Source organism: Vigna angularis, chromosome 11, assembly GCF_016808095.1.
Source record: "Vigna angularis cultivar LongXiaoDou No.4 chromosome 11, ASM1680809v1, whole genome shotgun sequence".
NCBI classification, from domain to species: Eukaryota; Viridiplantae; Streptophyta; class Magnoliopsida; order Fabales; family Fabaceae; genus Vigna; species Vigna angularis.
Genome location: NC_068980.1, coordinates 8,152,224 through 8,169,531, shown reverse-complemented (window position 1 = coordinate 8,169,531; position 17,308 = coordinate 8,152,224). Strand labels below are relative to the sequence as shown.

General features: G+C 32.6%; 2 protein-coding genes across 4 annotated transcripts; both read left to right on the top strand.

The window, feature by feature from the left end:
* The first annotated feature begins 116 nt into the window (after positions 1 to 116).
* On the top strand, positions 117 to 6,746 carry LOC108334321 (protein STRUBBELIG-RECEPTOR FAMILY 3). 2 transcript variants are annotated; one of them, XM_052870892.1, is made up of 17 exons: positions 117 to 514; positions 615 to 829; positions 1,177 to 1,306; positions 1,394 to 1,465; positions 1,706 to 1,771; positions 1,849 to 1,920; positions 2,020 to 2,091; positions 2,203 to 2,274; positions 2,361 to 2,426; positions 2,906 to 2,971; positions 3,405 to 3,805; positions 3,927 to 4,339; positions 4,921 to 5,009; positions 5,324 to 5,462; positions 5,814 to 5,950; positions 6,034 to 6,190; positions 6,279 to 6,746. In XM_052870892.1, the coding sequence occupies exons 2-17, from the start codon at positions 646 to 648 to the stop codon at positions 6,372 to 6,374; spliced, it is 2,232 nt and encodes a 743-aa protein (XP_052726852.1). In that variant the 5' UTR covers positions 117 to 514; positions 615 to 645; the 3' UTR covers positions 6,375 to 6,746. The 2 variants fall into 2 exon arrangements, with proteins under 2 accessions (XP_052726852.1, XP_017425584.1); XM_017570095.2 differs by having other exon boundaries at positions 121 to 514; positions 4,738 to 5,009.
* Positions 6,747 to 7,619: 873 nt separating this feature from the next.
* LOC108333570 (secretory carrier-associated membrane protein 1-like) lies at positions 7,620 to 14,178 on the top strand. 2 transcript variants are annotated; one of them, XM_017569036.2, is made up of 13 exons: positions 7,620 to 7,743; positions 11,105 to 11,170; positions 11,259 to 11,351; positions 11,450 to 11,512; positions 11,602 to 11,635; positions 11,714 to 11,836; positions 12,233 to 12,295; positions 12,386 to 12,479; positions 13,197 to 13,242; positions 13,333 to 13,400; positions 13,646 to 13,694; positions 13,801 to 13,866; positions 13,951 to 14,178. In XM_017569036.2, exons 1-13 carry the CDS (start codon positions 7,690 to 7,692, stop codon positions 14,035 to 14,037), a joined length of 906 nt encoding a protein of 301 aa, XP_017424525.1. In that variant the 5' UTR covers positions 7,620 to 7,689; the 3' UTR covers positions 14,038 to 14,178. The 2 variants fall into 2 exon arrangements, with proteins under 2 accessions (XP_017424525.1, XP_017424527.1); XM_017569038.2 differs by lacking the exon at positions 11,105 to 11,170.
* The last annotated feature ends 3,130 nt before the right edge of the window (positions 14,179 to 17,308 follow it).

Genomic DNA, 17,308 nt, shown 5'->3' with positions numbered 1-17,308 from the left:
ATAATAAGCACTCCATTATTAAACATCAAACATGGGCAGCATGTCGTGGTAGAGTAACCCTACGCGTTCACAGAGAGCGTGGCAACGCTAATTTCACCATTCAGATAATAAGACCCTACTCGAACAGCACAAACACACTCACTCTCACTCACACCCTCGTTCGACTTCTCTGTAGTTTTTAGAGAGAGAGAAATGATTGTTTGTTTTTCAGAATAGAATTCCCTCAGAGCAGCTTTTCCTCTTGTTTCCAGCTTTTTCTAAAGATTGGGATTTTTGCCACAATTTTTCAATCACTTTCATTATAATTAATATACAATGATCATTATTATATTCTATATGCCAAAAGCTTTAGTGCTTACGTTCACCACTCAAACTACTAAATAAGCTATGAATCTTAGCTCTTAAGTTTATTTACTGACTCTACAAAACTAAACTTCATTTTATCTGTTAGTTTATGGTTTTGATCTCGAGATTTTCAGCATTACTTCCCAGGCTTGTTCACTTTCTCTCTTACGTAGGTTCATTTTGTTTCTCAGATTAATCCCTCGTGTTCATGTTTTATATTACTCTACTCAACTTTAACTTTTTTGATTTAAATGACGGCTTTGTTTTAGATTTTTTGGGGGATTAAATTTCCAGAAGAGGATGGTAAGACGATTGCTTTCAAGGGCAAGTAGTGAGCAGAAGATTAACATTGAGCTTGGAAGAACGGGTGAGGAGAGATCTGGCTCACAGTACAAGGGAGTGAAGATCCATGGCGAAGTTCTTTTGGGATTTCTGTTCATCTGCATAGTCCAGTTTTCACATGCAGACACTGATCCCTCTGATGGTAACGATTCTATCTTCTTTTTGTCGTCACCTACTTCCCTCTAGATTCATGCTTTGGGTTGATAATTATCCTTCTGTGCCTCTTTTGTTATGTGTCATGCTCAAGGTTTCTCATTTAAATCAAAATTATGTAACCTTGAGGTTGTGATTCTTTCTCGCTTTCTCGTGACTAATTTTTTTGAAGTATCCTGCCTTTATCTGGACCAATGTGCAATGGGTACTGAATATGTGGCATGGGTGGAATTGTGATGTTTTGTTCTTTTACACTTGCACACATTATTTCTTGATTGTTTATTTCATCTATCTGTGGTGCGTCCTAAGAGTGTTAAAGTTTTGTAATTGGAGCAGTTGCAGCAATAAATAACTTATATACTGCGTTGGGCAATCCTGTTCTTCCTGGGTGGGTTCCTAGTGGAGGTGACCCATGCGGACAAGGGTGGCAAGGTGTTCGATGTAATGGTTCAGTAATTCAAGAAATGTATGTAACCACTTTCTCTTGCTTCTACTTCACATTGATTGAAATGCACAGAATATATAACCAGTAGCTCTTTGTCATTCATGACAGAACTCTGAATGGTGCAAACTTGGGAGGAGAACTGGGTGACAGCTTAGGAAGTTTTGTTTCTATCAGAGCAATGTAAAGACCTCTCTCTCTCTCTCTCCCTCTCTCTCTCTCTCTCTGCTCCACTCTTGGTAGTTTTCTTTTTCATCCATCTTTCTGGGTGTCCTCAGGCATGTGCATGGCATGAAAAAGTCCATCTGTTAATGTATGTCTGCATCTGTAGTGCATTTCCTCAGTTCATGTATTGCAGTGGGCGTTCTTCCCCACTGTTTCTCCTGCATTACCTTTACCGATTTTTTCATGTTTATGGGGCAGAGTTCTAAACAACAATCACATTGGGGGAAGTATTCCATCCAGTTTGCCAGTCACTTTGCAACACTTGTATGTGGTAACAAATTTTGTGATATATTTCTTCCAACACATTGTGCAAAATAAATTGATGGTTTGTACTTTTGCAGCTTTCTATCAGATAACCAGTTCACTGGAAGTATTCCAGCCTCTTTATCCATGTTGGCTGAATTGACTGACATGTGAGTTTATTGCATTTTCTCTCTCTTTATCAAATTCTAATGATAGTTGTTAACTGTTAGGCAAATTTATCTAAATGATGTTGAATCATCCCCTTTCAGGTCTCTTAACAACAATCTTTTAACAGGAGAAATACCAGATGCATTTCAGTCTCTTACTCAATTGATCAATCTGTAGGGACTCATTGAATTATTCTTCAAATACTAACATGTAAATTTGAATGGAGATCATTTTAGCTTCGTTAAATATAAAACTTATTTGGTGAACCATAAACTGCTGTGCAGAGATTTATCTAATAATAATTTAAGTGGGGAATTGCCTCCATCTATGGAGAACTTGTCAGCTCTGACCAGCGTGTGAGTATCTTGCCTTAATAAAGATTACCGTTTTAACGTATTTCTCTGTTCTCTGTCAATCAACCTAACTTTTTCTTCATTTGCAGACATTTACAGAACAATAACCTCTCTGGGACCCTGGATGTTTTACAAGACCTTCCGCTGCGAGATTTGTACTTCTCTTAACACGTTTCTTATAAATTTTGCATGATATTAGGTTGGTTAAAATAAAAATCAGTTCTTGCAGTTTCATGCCATAAGATTTTGATCCCTGAGAAACCAGTGCTTTAATAATGGGAAAGTTTAATGATCCTTTCTTCACAAAATAGGGACCTTAGGAAGTAAAAATTACAATGATTAAAATCTAAGTAAATGAAAAATATTGGACAAATAGCTTATTGTTTAATGACATGAACCAAAATCCAAATTAAATAAATGATAGAAACCAATATTCAGAAGAAAAAAAATTTATGTGAACTGAAAACACATTTGGTGAAAATGTAGTGATTAATTTGTTTTTACCAACTAATTTAACGAACTGTTGATACAGTTTGTAGAAATTTTGAACCATTTGAATTTGTATAGAATCTTTAACTTTTTAATCGCGTTTATTCTCTTTTAAATTTGTGCCTACTCTTCCCTATTTGAACAGGAATGTTGAGAACAATCAGTTTGTTGGACCCATACCCCCGAAGCTGTTAAGCATACCTAACTTCAGGTGAAAACCTTAAAGTATTGTTTTCCCATGCTCAATTAAGATGCTTCCTGTGTTTGAAAAATGTGAAGATGGACACGGACTTGTGTGAATTGTAGTTCATTTTCATGAAAATATTTGCGATCATTTTAATTACCAAGACGTGCAGTGTTGTAAGCATTCAGAATAGCAAACAATTGGGTGTCGCGCTGCCTCCACTTATACAGTCAGACAATTGAAACTACACATAATTTAAGATAAAGAAAAAGTCTCAAGTCAAGGTTTTGAGACATATAACTTCAAATGCGCAATTGTGGGTGTGTTTACAACAAAAGTATTAATCAAAGTTTCCTTTATTGATTTCTGTTACATCAGTAATTTGAGTGATAGTGTCGAAAAAGTATTATACATGAGTAACTTTGGTTCTTCAATAACTGATGATGATTTTGTTATGCAGAAATGATGGAAACCTGTTTAATATTAATGTCAATGCTACTATAACCCCGGCACGTCCACCTCATTCTCCAGTGCCAGTATCGCCATCAGGAACTGTGGTTTCTGGGACTCCATCATCTGGACGTTTACCTACTAAACCTACTGATGGACCAACTGCAGCAAAGGAATCAAATTCTGTGAAATCGAAAAAGAATACCAAGAGGGTGGTTTGGATATCTATTTCTAGTATATTGATGTTTGTTATTGTAGTCCTGGGACTTCTTCTCTTTGTTCCAAGATGTAGTAGAAGAGAACAGGTTAACAAAAGTTCCAAGCAACATCAAGTGGGAAAATATGGAGGTGAAAGACAGAATCCTAGAGAATATGAGGGATTTGTCCAACCACCTAGTCAAACTGAGAAAGGCAAATATATATAACTTTTGGTCTCTCTAATTTTGTTTCTGTTATTTAATTTTTGTTGTGAGGATTTCACTAATATAATCATTGCACTTTCTAATGATCTTTTATTTATTTATCTTAATAGTACCAAAGGGTGCTGTTGTGAGGCCGAAAGGGGATCAAGAGGAGGCAAGGAGAATGAGGGCAATTCCAAAGCTACAAGGCGAGCAAGAGAAGAATGAACAAAGAATGGGAACAATCCCAAAGCTGTTAGATCATGAGATAGATATGAGTTCATTAGATGTATATTCCATGCCTTCTCCACCAGTACCTCCTCCACCTCCACCACTCCCTACTGAGAGTGTGATTGTTGAACCAACCTCATTCCACAAAGGGGCTAACTTCAATCCTCCCAAAAAAAGTCCAGTTCCTCCCACTTTTGCGAAAACTTTCACCATTGCAGCCCTACAACAATATACAAATAGCTTTTCTCAAGACAATCTTATAGGTTTAGGAATGCTGGGGACTGTGTATAAGGCAGAACTTCCTGATGGAAAGGTATGATTTTTGCATCTTAATAGCATTGATGTTTATGGAATCTACTGATGAAAAGTCGTAGACACTAGCTTTTTGTGTGTTGTTCCTGTCTTCTTCATCTTTATTGTTGTGGCTTATGATTTATCTTTCTAAACTTTAATCATTGTAAGGTAGCTACTGTTGTCTTATCTGGATAGGTGATATTTGTTTTAGCACATGTTTGAGTACTGTTATGTTTGAATGCTTTTTTATTCAAGTTCCCCCATTTGTGTTTCATTTGCCCCAACACTTGTAAATTTAATATATATATATATATATATATATATATATATATATATATATATATATATATATATATATATATATATGGTGATTGGTACTCAAATTTTGACACTCACTCTCATTATATGAATTGCTAGATACTTGCTGTGAAGAAACTAGACAAGAGAGTTTCTAATGACCAAACAGATGATGAGTTTCTTGATTTGATAAACAACATTGACAGAATCCGGCATGCAAATATTGTTGAGCTTATTGGATACTGTACCGAACATGGTCAAAGGCTTCTTATTTATGAGTACTGTAGTAATGGTTCATTGCAGGATGCACTCCATTCAGATGATGAATTCAAAACAAGACTGTCATGGAATGCTCGTATCCGGATAGCACTTGGTGCAGCTAGAGCCTTAGAGTAAGTCAATCAATAATCAAGTTTAGACATTAGGGAAAAATATTTGCCCTTAGCTGTCAATTTTCTGTAAATAGTCACTTGAATGTTTCCGTTTCTATATTTAATTTCTCTTGCCTGGATTGTCATGTATTTCTCAGTGGGTTAATTAATTTAATGCTGGAGTTTTTTACTAGAAACTTGGGATCAGTTCACTATTACATGGTAGAACCTTTTGAGGTTTAAGTTGCTAAAACATTATAGTAGATGTCCATTGACGATAATGTCTTTTGATGTGCTACTTCTGAATCTAACACTGTAATGTTGTTCCCGACAAGGTACTTGCATGAGCAGTGTCAGCCACCTGTTGTACACAGAAATTTCAAGTCTGCTAACATTCTCCTTGATGATGATGTTTCTGTTCGTCTATCTGATTGTGGTTTGGCTCCATTAATAACTAAAGGTTTTGTAAGTCAGGTAAGAAATCATTGCATAATGTAAAAAATATGCCTCTACATCATTGCTGATTATTGTAATTTCATGTTTTGTTTAAGGTCCCTCCCCTCCATCATGACTAGGCAATAACTGAGAATTTGAATAATTAGCATAGGCATATGAATATTAATAACTTATAGCCATAAGATAGGCAGTTATTTTCACTCAAAAAGAAAACTTCAAAATCATCCTAAATGAACATGCTTCCTGTGAAATGTAAACTTCTATTTGCCTATTTCCTGTGAAGTATCGTGCAAGCATTATGTCAATGGTTCTTAGCATAGCGTAAAAAACATTGTTATTTGCATTATATAACATTCCAAGCATTTTCAGCTCTCAGGACAACTTCTAGCAGCTTATGGCTATGGAGCACCAGAGTTTGAGTCAGGAATTTACACATACCAGAGTGATGTTTACAGCTTTGGAGTGGTTATGTTAGAACTTTTGACAGGCCGTCAGTCCTACGACAAGTGAGAGCCAATAACTGAAGTATTTCTGCTTCTATTTTCATCTATTTATGAGTTACTTCATCTATTCTGAAAATCTTGGACAGAACACGAGCTCGAGTGGAGCAGTTTCTGGTGAGGTGGGCTATTCCACAACTGCATGACATTGATGCATTATCAAAGATGGTTGATCCTTCTCTAAAAGGAGATTACCCTGCCAAATCATTGTCAAATTTTGCAGACATTATTTCTAGATGTGTTCAGGTAAGCTTATTTTTCTCTGAATTTAGAAGTGTCGCTTAGCTTACGAATCTCTTTGTCATGAAATTGGATTTGGCCTTATGTTATGCAGTCGGAGCCAGAATTTAGGCCAGCAATGTCAGAAGTTGTCCTGTACTTGATAAATATGATCAGGAAGGAATCTCAGCAAAGTGAATCAAATGAATAAATAATTATGGAAAGTAGTGAGTGATATTTGAAGATGATTACATCTACAAAGAATTTCATGCATGATTGCATGTCACCAAGGAGGGTCTTCCTCCATATTCAAAGTGCTAACCTTTCCAAAATTCACATGCAAGGAGGTTTTGCCCAATCAGCTTCAGAGAATGGTAGCATGTCATGTCAGTCCTCCCACTCATGGGTAGCTCTTAATTTATTATTATTAGTTAATAGTTCTCTTAACATACTATGTTGGAGGTTACTAGAAATTAAATTAAACTCATTTGTTTCATGATAGATTCCGTAGTGTTGATATAGAAATATTATTCATTGTACACATTCAAACTTTGCAATCTTATATGATGGTTGTCCATCTATATTAATAGGATAAAGTAATACTTACAATAATTCACCAATCATAAAATAAGTACATTGTAGGACACCTATTATGTTTTCTTTAATTCACATTATTATATAGTTGTAAACAACTCTTACTTTCATCCATGTCTAATTACTAACTCTCAATTACAAAACCTTTAACTTTCCGTCCTTAAAACTAAAAGCTCTTTATTTTAATTTCTATAAATATTATTCTAATCCTTTTTTATCTTTAAAATTTTTTAGTCCTTATTATTCAAGTTTAGAGGGACTAAATGAAAATTTAAAATGATATATATATATATATATATATATATATATATATATATATATATATAAGAAATACAAAAGGTAGTTTAAAAAAATTGTAGAACTAATAATTTGGACTGGAGTATTTATTTTATTTATAGGTTGTAGAACTGAAATTCAAGGTATTTTAATTTTAATGAATGTTTTTCTTATCTATGTAATAATTATCTTTCATCTCAAGAACTAATACCTTGTAAAGAAGTAACGTCTCATTTCAAAGGGTCCAAAAATATTAATCATATCTGATATGGCTAAACTCAAACAAGAAAGGGGCAAAAACGGAAAACAAAAATCGCATGAAGGGACGCTGGTATAGCAAGACAAAATTATGCATGCAAATTTTTCCCTCTCCATCGGTGATTTTTTGTATGACATTATTGTGTTGGTAACGCGCCCACTAGTTTCTCTCCGTCCCTCTTCACTTTTCTTTCAACTTTGGCGTCAACAAACAAACATGGTAAAGCAAAGAAAAACCGTTCATTTCTATTCCCTTGGCTACCAACAAATATCTTAATTCCCTCATTTTTCGACGCTATTCTCATTTCTCTTCTCACCGAATCTTTTATCCATTTTCTTCTGTCTCTTCTCTCTTCAGTTTTATTACATCTCTCTCTGTCTAGATATCCGTGTTTGTCATGAGTAACTACGATACCAATCCCTTCGCCGAAGATGAGGTTAATCCCTTCGCCGTAAGTTTCTTCCCTAACTATTCTCTTTTTATCCATTCTTCTCTCATTCAATTAATTAATTGACATAAATTGACTTGCTGTTTCATCTTCTCTGCATGCTTCTCCATAACATTAGGACTTTCAATTATCTGATACGTGTGTCATTGCTAAATTGAATTTTGATGCGATTGTTTCGAACACTGTTCAATGTTAATTTAGACTCTGTCCGTGTAGCGATCAAATCTTAGAACGGAAACTTGAAAACAAAACGTTGCTCATGAATGACGCCACATGTAATAATTCTGTGGCACATTAATTCTCTCTCTGTTTCTACCGAGCAGGTTTTAGATTGTGGATGTATGTATGTGATGCCATGGCAACCTCTCCGTTGCGGTGGCCGCCACATTCGCGCCATTTTCTAATTGCCAACCTAACATTATGATATTCGACTGCTGATAAAAGAAAACTATGATATTATATTAGTTTTTAGTTGTCTGTGTAATTAGTTATTTTTTAAAGTAAAATATATATTTGCGGAAAAAAATTATCAATTGCTTCAATCATAAATGTAAAATATTTTTAATATATATACACAAATACGTATAAAGTTAAGTATTGAATTTAATTTATACGTATGGTTTCTTAAATTTAATAGAATATTATTTAAACTGAACTCAATTGGCCCATATTATTTTGAAAGAAAATTTAAAAAATACACATAAAAGATAGAGAAAATATCTTGTATATTTTAAAATTTATTTTTATTTTTGGTAAAAAAAAAAGTATATTACAATCTGTTAGGAAACAATTTATGAATATTTCAAAAGTTATATATTTTCATTTGATATTTCTTACATGATTTGATCCTGATTCAAGTAGATTAGGACCAGAAAAAATCTAAATGACTAAAAAGCCCTTATAGAAAAAACTCACCAGACTACAAAAGCCATGTGGTTCAAGACCAATCCATTATTTTGTTTTTAGAAAAAATATTTATTTTGAATATAAGAAGAAAAAAAATGTAATTAGCTCTTAATTTGTTGCAAATTTAAGTGTTTTTAATTTGTCAAATAATTATATACAAACATTAGATAAAATAGATTTTGTAAAAGATTTTAATAAACTTGATTGCTTGCTTATATAGGAAAATTATGCAACAATGAAATCTTTGATTGACTAAATATATTTAATTTTTCTTGACTGACTAAATATATTTTTAAAGTATATAAGATAGTTATTTAATTTTGATGTGCAAAAACTTCATGTATATTTTTCATATAAACATATTTAAGTAAGTAATTTCTTTTTTTTTTTCAATGAATTTTTATCAAAATTAACAAGAAATTATTTACAATATTAAGTGGTTTATGATGTATCATTTCTTAATATTCACTAAATTTTGTATTGCTACTAGAACGAATACTAAAATATTATATGCATTTTCTATGCTAGTTGTTATTAATTCAATTGTTCAACATGCATGTAGTTTATTGGTTTATCATTTTTCTATCTTGTAATTTTTTTAATCATACATATATATTTCAATTATTCTTTTTGTTGATTGATTCACTTATATGATTTATCATCATACGTAAAAAAAAGTGATATAAAATGTTATCTTTAAATCAAAATTTTAAAATATAATTTTATTGATTTTTTTTTGTATATTATGTTTTAACATGAAACTTCTATCTTTATGTTTAAATTTCTAATCACTTTGATTTTCTTCTTTCTAGAATTAAAAGAAATTAAAAATTATTAAAATGTTATAAAAAACATACATAATATATAAAAATCAATTATTTATCACAATATAACAAAATTAACTTCTTAGCAAGTCATTTATATCTTTTAAAATGTTTATTTGATTTTAAAAAAATTAAAATCTAATTAATACAAAGGAAAGTCATTTTATTTATTTAACATGAATTTTTTTTACAAAGACTACATTTGGTTAGGAAATGTTAGAAATAATAACGTGAGTTTTTTTTAACAAAAATTAACAATTAATAAACTTATTAAATATTTGATGTGGTCGTGATATATGAGAAAAATATGAAATGTTATTTTATACATGAAAATTGTTATATATGAGTATGATATAGAAATATAAAAATATGTATTTTATTTAATATATGAAAAATAAAAAAGTACGAAGTGTTATTATATATTTTATTGTATGTTATAAAAATATTTATTTAAATATAATAAAATTACAACATATTAAATTATTTAATATAATATATAATTTTATGTGTATATATATAAATGATATTATTTCTAAAATTTAATTAAAGTTTTGTAGTGGAATTAAACCTACCTTAATCCTGACTCATTTCAGAAAGGACTATGGGAGTTGGAGATTTTTATTTTGTCCTACACTTGAGGGGTAGACTTCTTAAAATAGAGTTTTTCAAGAGTGAATTGGGTTAGCCCATAGACCATAGATTAAGTTGACCACATGAATGACAACTCTACTTAAAGCTTTATTTCAAATTAGTGCCACTAAATTATTTTGAACACTTTGTGGAAAAAATGAAAAATACTCATATAATGGAAATCCAAGTTTTAATAAAGTTTCAAAAGAATGTTACTAGAATTTAAGAAAAAGTTTTCATTTACTGATTTTTTCAATCATAATGTTTTTTGAATTATTTCCGTATTGCTTTGTTATGTTATTGTCATTCGTATTCAGAAAATAAAATAAAAAACCAAAGAAAATGAAATAATGAATTGACGTTAGCACATATGCCAATATATTGATATATTCATAAAATGTGTAAAGCTATTCTCTATTCGTACTTTTTTATGAATACTCTCTCTTTTCCTATTTAAGAAAAAATAGGTTGTCTTTTTTTTATGAAATTCTTTGTTTTCAATTGTTGCATTAATTGATTTGTTCTTAAATTAATTAATTTTCACGATTTTACTAAAAGAGATTTATAAATGTCTGAACTAAATAATATAAAGTTTTTCTGTCTTAATTTAATGGGAAAATATGAATATTTGACATAAAAGTTTCACTCAACAATTTCAATTTTAAATTAGACAGAGGTCTTTTTTCATCATACAAAAAAATATAACAATGATAACTATAGATTAGCAATACAGTTTTTTAACTAATTTATTGATTTATTAAAGGTGTGAAGTGAATTAGTTGAAAGCTTTTTATAAATAATAACAGATAGGATATTAATCATAGTACGGGTTAATTAAGAAATAAATAACGATAAAAACAAATACAATGACCAATCATAAGATGTAGAAGAAATAAAGAAACTAATCATAATTAAGATACTTTAGATATGATAAGGTAATTTTTTATATTCTATAATAATAATTTTACCATCTAAAAATTTATGTACTTCCAATAATGTATTAGGAGGGATCTGCTAATAAAAAAGCATCAGGGCAATCAAATTATGTTGGTGGTGTATTCTATAATACAGTAAGTTCTTCCTTCTATGTCATTACTACCATTATATTAACTTATAATCAAATCGTGACCTTTGTTTTTATTTTTCAAAAAAAATCAGAATTCAAGAAGTGCTTCTGCAAAGCTTTCACCCCTGTCTCCTGAGCCTTATGATCGTTCAGCAACTGTTGACATTCCTCTCGAATCCTCAGAGGTACACCATATTATGAAAATGTTGAAAGAAATGTAAAAACTGTGCTATATGAATGTTGCTGACCAAATTTTTAATTGTGTAAATTGTTATCTTATAAGGATCTCAAAGCTAAGGAGAAGGAACTCCAAGCCAGAGAGGCTGAGTTGAAAAGAAGAGAACAGGTGATATATCAATGACTTACGCAATGAGTTAACTTGCCACTTACAAGATGTTGAGTTAGCTGATTAACTCGTGATATTATGTTTTGTAGGAGCTAAAACGAAAGGAAGATGCTATAGCACGAGGTATTTTGAGTTCATTTATATATTCCAGAACCCAACAGAAGTTAGGTGGCTTACACTTTGATTTTGGTTTTTTTGCAGCTGGAATAGTTATAGAGGAGAATAATTGGCCACCTATTTTCCCCGTCATTCATCACGACATTGCAAAAGAAATACCAATACATCTTCAAACAATCCAGTATGTTGGATTTACAACATGGTTGGGTATGTTAAAGTCTATACAACTTTTTTTTTGTCAAAGGTTATGTTTTAGTCATAGCTTCTTGTTTCCTCATAATTAGTTAACACAATCGTATCTGGGACCATTGTTTCAAAGTCATATAATAATTAGTATCAGGACCATTGTTTCAAAGTCATATAATAATTAGTATCAGGACCATTGGAGACAAATTCTGAATTAAATAATTAAATAGATCTTGAAATTATTTAAAGTTTATTTATATCTTTAATTATATGGAGTAACTGGTGAACATTTAGTCTATTAGCACTCTCAAATATGACATTCCTGTTTATGAAAAAGTTTCTGGTATAACATCCTTCCATCAACACATATACCTTTAATGTCCATACCATCATTTTGAACATTTTAACTATCTACAGGTTTGATGGCATGTCTTCTATGGAATATTGTAGCAGTTACTGTAGCTTGGATCAAAGGAGAAGGTTTGCTTTGCAATTAGATATTGGACCATTAAACATAGTAGGAAATAATGTTGTTTACACGAACTTCGTTTTGTCTTGCTTGACTTGTAGGTCTTTCACTCTGGTTTCTAGCTATCATATACTTTATTGCCGGTGTGCCAGCATCGTATGTCATGTGGTATCGACCTCTTTATCGTGCTACAAGGTAGTTTTCTATTTTCAATTCTTCTAGCTTTGCATGGTGTTCAAGATGTATTTAGCCTTTTCCTAAACTAAAAAAGTAATTGTTAATGTGGTTCACATGAGCTTTTTGGCCACAGTGAAGTATCAGACTTTTTCTGTAGCAGCAGCATATACATACATTTAGGGAATTTGTAGGCAGACTTTAAATCCAATAAAAGACAACTCTGTCATTGTGAAACTAATATGTTTGGGCATGCAATGTTTACATTATGAAAATGAATACCTTAGCCTAGTTTTGTCCAGCGGAAGGGAGGCCAAAAAAATAGAGTAGGATTGTTACGTTGGAGGCCATTCCTTTCGATGTTATCTCTAAATAACTTGAAATTTCTCATAATGGTTAAACATTAATGGATTTCAAATTTTGGGATTAAGGTTCATGAATTTGTTTAATGTGTGAAACAGAGCACATTAAAGTAAAAGCTAAAATAAAATAATACTTATTATGGTTATAATACATTATTATTATAATAATAATAATAAGTATCATCACTACTAAAATAAACAAAAATGTATTTATAGTATATAAAGTATAGAACTAAAAATATTGAATCTTACTAGTATGTATATCATAGCCATTTAGTATAAGAAGTTCTTGATTCTTTGTTTGTCCCCTCTCTCATTATTAACACTCAAAATTAGAATGTTGTGTTTAATAATTTTGGGTCATCTTCTGTTTCAGGACGGACAGTGCTCTAAAGTTTAGCTGGTTTTTCTTGACTTATTCGGTAAGTTTTACATACTTCCTACTTGTTCTCATTCTTTTGCTCCAGTTTCTTGAAGTGTTCTTATCAATTTTTCCCGTTCCTTCCAAACAGGTGCATATTCTCTTTTGCGTTTTTGCTGCAATTGCTCCTCCAATTATCTTCAAAGGAAAATCTCTCACGTCAGTTCCTTTCTTAAACTACAATCTTTTAATTTAGGACAAGGGTATTTGACATTAGAAATTTTTTACACCCAATTGATAGTATCCTACATTATTTTTTTTAATTTCTTTTTAAAATTTAAAAATTAATTTTTGTTAAGATACCACTTTGATCAGTTATATGTTATTGTTATATGCTCCTTTTGCATCGTGGTTGCTTTTTTACTTGAATTAACAGTTGTTATATGATGTTACGTTGTGGGCAGAGGTATTCTACCTGCATTTGAGGTATTGGACGGCAATACAGTGCTCGGGGTATGTACCACTGTTGTTACTTTGTCTCTTACATTTTATTATTCTTTAACAAGGGAGGGGCAATTATATTCCATGATTAAATGACGCTAAAAGCGCTCAATTACAGATATTGTATTTCATTGGGTTTGGATTTTTCACCATTGAATCACTGCTGAGCATTTGGCTTATTCAGGTTTTCCATAATCCTAGCTTTACTTTGTTGCATTCTTATGACTTTACTGCTTTCTTTCTTTATATTTAATTTATATCTTTGCAGCAAGTATACATGTACTTCAGGGGCAGTGGCAAGGCTGCAGAAATGAGGCGAGAGGCTGCAAAAGGAGCCATGAGGGCAGCTCTATGACAAAGCGGTGAAATCTTAGCCATGGACATCCAATATATTGATTTGATTGTACTTTTCGAGGCCTAGGAACCCAGTCAAACTGGATGGTTAACATAAACTCTACTTGTGAATACATTAGGCTACATTATTTGAGATTTCAGATAATCCCTTCATGTCTGTATGGCTTGTTTCGTAGAATTTTATTTTATATTAACAAACATAGTTTTATGAAGAAAAAAAATATCTTTGTCATTAAACAGTAACGTTGATCGTCATGCTTATTTTAGAAACTTGAGGTTTATTCACGGATGGGAATTATGAAATTCGTGACGCTCTAAAGCATTTATTGCACTACGATACACAATAAACCAAAAGTTCATGCTTTTAAAGATAATAAAATATTTTCTAACACAAATTAATATGGTAACTGATTGTGTCTGTAAGTGATATCCATGCAACAGTTAATCGATCTTTTATGTTGGAATCACATCTGACGTTAGCCATTGCTTAAAAATTCACACTTTATTTCATTCCGATTATAGAGATAATGGCAACTTGTTTAGAAGGTGAATGCTTCTATTCGAGCATAGTATTCACGTCAAAGATGTTATTGCAAGAAAGAGATGACAAGTTTTTTTCCATAAAGATTATTGCGTATAAATTACATATACAGATTGTTGTACCATTAATAATAATAATTATATTATATTATTTTCATTTTTAATATATTATATATAGTTTCATAATTTATAATATGTATTAATTCATGTTCTGAGAGACTCTTTTACCTATTTTTTTAATTCTCTCGATACTTTTTTCATAATATGATTAAATCTCATATAATCAAATTTTCAACAGAATAAGTTTTTATTCACTAGTAAAAAATTGGGTTTTTACAGCGCACATTATGCCACGGTTCATCGGAAATCGCAGCATAATGGTGCGCGGTGGCAGTTTTGTAAATAAATTGAACACATATGCCGCGGTTCAGAGCAGAACCGCGGCATATCCTCCAGTCAACCATCCCATTTGACGCCACGTGTGAATAAAAAATTAAATAACAGCGTATATGCCGCGGTTCTCTGGACAACCGCGGCATATACCCCTGCCAATTTATTGCAGGGGCTGACTGGGTCAGAGAATGTCAAAAGTTACAAGGGTATATGCCGCGGTTGTCCACAGAACCGCGGCATATACCGCAGTAACTTCTCAACTTCTCTGCCAGTTAGAGAATTTCAGAAGTTACAGGGGTATATGCCGCGGTTTCGCAGAGCAACCGCGGCATATACCCCTATCATCTACTGAAATTCCCCAAAAGGCAGTTGGGGAGACAGTCGTCTTCAGCACGTTACAGGGGTATAGGCCGCGGTTCTTCGAGCAACCGCGACCTATTCTCCTACCTGAAATAAATTTAAAATAATTTTAAATATTTTCGAGGAATATACCGCGGTTGCCCGCTGAACCGCTGCATATAGTTTGAAAATAATTTCAAAAATGCCATTTAGGTTAATTTTTTTAATCAGTATAGGCCGCGGTTGCTTGTGAAACCGCGGCATATACCCCTTTTATACCTCGGTTAAGTAGGGAACCACGGTAGATTCCCCCGTTCAGAGTTAAAAAACAAAACTTGGAACATTGATCGTCTTCTTCGCGTGCTCTGTTTCGCGTTTTCTTCTCCTCCGACACCCAACATCTCAGATACGCGTTTTGCACCGTTTAAACTTGAAATTATTCGGTCCTTTCTCATTTGTGACGATAAAAAACAGTTTTAGCCGATCAAAATCGTTTGAAACGCGTCATTCCCTCTCCGCTGCGATTTCGTTTTTTTTGCACCAAGCGTTTTCGCCGTTCCTCTTCCAGGTATTTATGCCCTTTTGCATTCTTAACATGATTTCTTCATTAGTTTTTGCATAATGCTATAGTTTTGGTAATGTATGAAGTTTCTATAGTTTTGGTAATGTATGGTATAGTTTTTGCTTTAATTTTGGTAATGCATGAAATTGCTATAGTTTTGGTAATGTATGGTATGATTTTTGCTATAGTTTTGGTAATGTGGCATGTAGTTCTTGTATGAAATTGCAAGTTTGATTTTTAGTAGCTTATCTTTTTATGTAATATTTAGGAATATGGATCGAAATTGAATTAATTTACCACGTATTAGTGCTGAGTACGAGAGAGGTGTAGAAGAATTTATACAATTTGCGCAACGTAATGAGGGGAGAAGTGATGATGAAGTGAAGTTTAGATGTCCTTGTGTGAACTGTTTGAATGGGAGAAAGTTGAACGCAACTCAAATTAGAGAACATCTTATATGTGATGGTTTTCTAAGATGCTATACAACATGGATATGGCACGGCGAAGAAATGCATTTTCCCACTGACTCTCAAAGTGTAAATGTTACTGATTCCACCATCGAAGAAGATCGACCGGATGAAGACAAATTGGAGGACATGATCCGCGATGTTAGAGCAGAAAATTTTGCCAAAGCTCATGTGTATGAGACGATTTCGACTGATGCAGAAACACCTTTGTATGTCGGTTCAACTAAGTTCACACGTTTGTCAGCGGTGTTAAGGCTCATGAATTTGAAGGCGAGCAATGGATGGACTGATAAGAGTTTTACAGAACTGTTGACGTTGTTGAATGAAATGTTGCCAGATGAAAATACACTGCCCACTCGTAATTATGATGCGAAGAAAATTCTTTGTCCAATGGGTATGGAGTATAAAAGGATACATGCTTGTCCCAATGACTGCATTTTGTATAGGAAAGAGTTTGAATTTTTGACAAAGTGTCCAAAATGTGGCTTATCACGATACAAGTCAAAAAACAATAGTGAAGATAATGGTCAGATAGAAAAAAATGGATCTGCTTTGAAAGTAGTTTGGTACCTTCCAATAGTGCCCAGACTTAAGCGTTTGTTTGCGAATCCCAAAGATGCTAAAAATCTTAGATGGCATGCAGATGAGAGAAAAATTGACGGGCTGCTTCGTCATCCAGCTGATTCAAAGCAATGGAAAAATATTGATCGACAATTCCCCGAATTTGGTAAAGAGTGTAGAAATCTTAGGCTTGGTTTAGCCACTGATGGAATGAACCCATTTGGTAATCTGAGTACCAATCACAGTTGTTGGCCAGTTATATTGATAATTTACAACTTATCTCCGGCATTGTGCATGAAGAGGAAGTACATGATGTTGTCTATGATGATATCTGGTCCAAAGCAGTCTGGAAATGACATAGATGTTTATCTAAGCCCACTAGTTGAAGACTTGAAGGTTTTGTGGGTTGA

Coding starts and splice junctions, on each gene's coding strand:
- LOC108334321 (XM_017570095.2), top strand. CDS start 646: ATGGTAAGACGATTGCTTTCAAGGGCAAGTAGTGAGCAGAAGATTAAC. Junction 3,806..3,926: donor ACCTAGTCAAACTGAGAAAG/GCAAATATATAT, acceptor TTATCTTAATAG/TACCAAAGGGTGCTGTTGTG. Junction 6,191..6,278: donor TTATTTCTAGATGTGTTCAG/GTAAGCTTATTT, acceptor TATGTTATGCAG/TCGGAGCCAGAATTTAGGCC.
- LOC108333570 (XM_017569036.2), top strand. CDS start 7,690: ATGAGTAACTACGATACCAATCCCTTCGCCGAAGATGAGGTTAATCCC. Junction 13,695..13,800: donor ACGGCAATACAGTGCTCGGG/GTATGTACCACT, acceptor GCTCAATTACAG/ATATTGTATTTCATTGGGTT. Junction 13,867..13,950: donor TGAGCATTTGGCTTATTCAG/GTTTTCCATAAT, acceptor ATATCTTTGCAG/CAAGTATACATGTACTTCAG.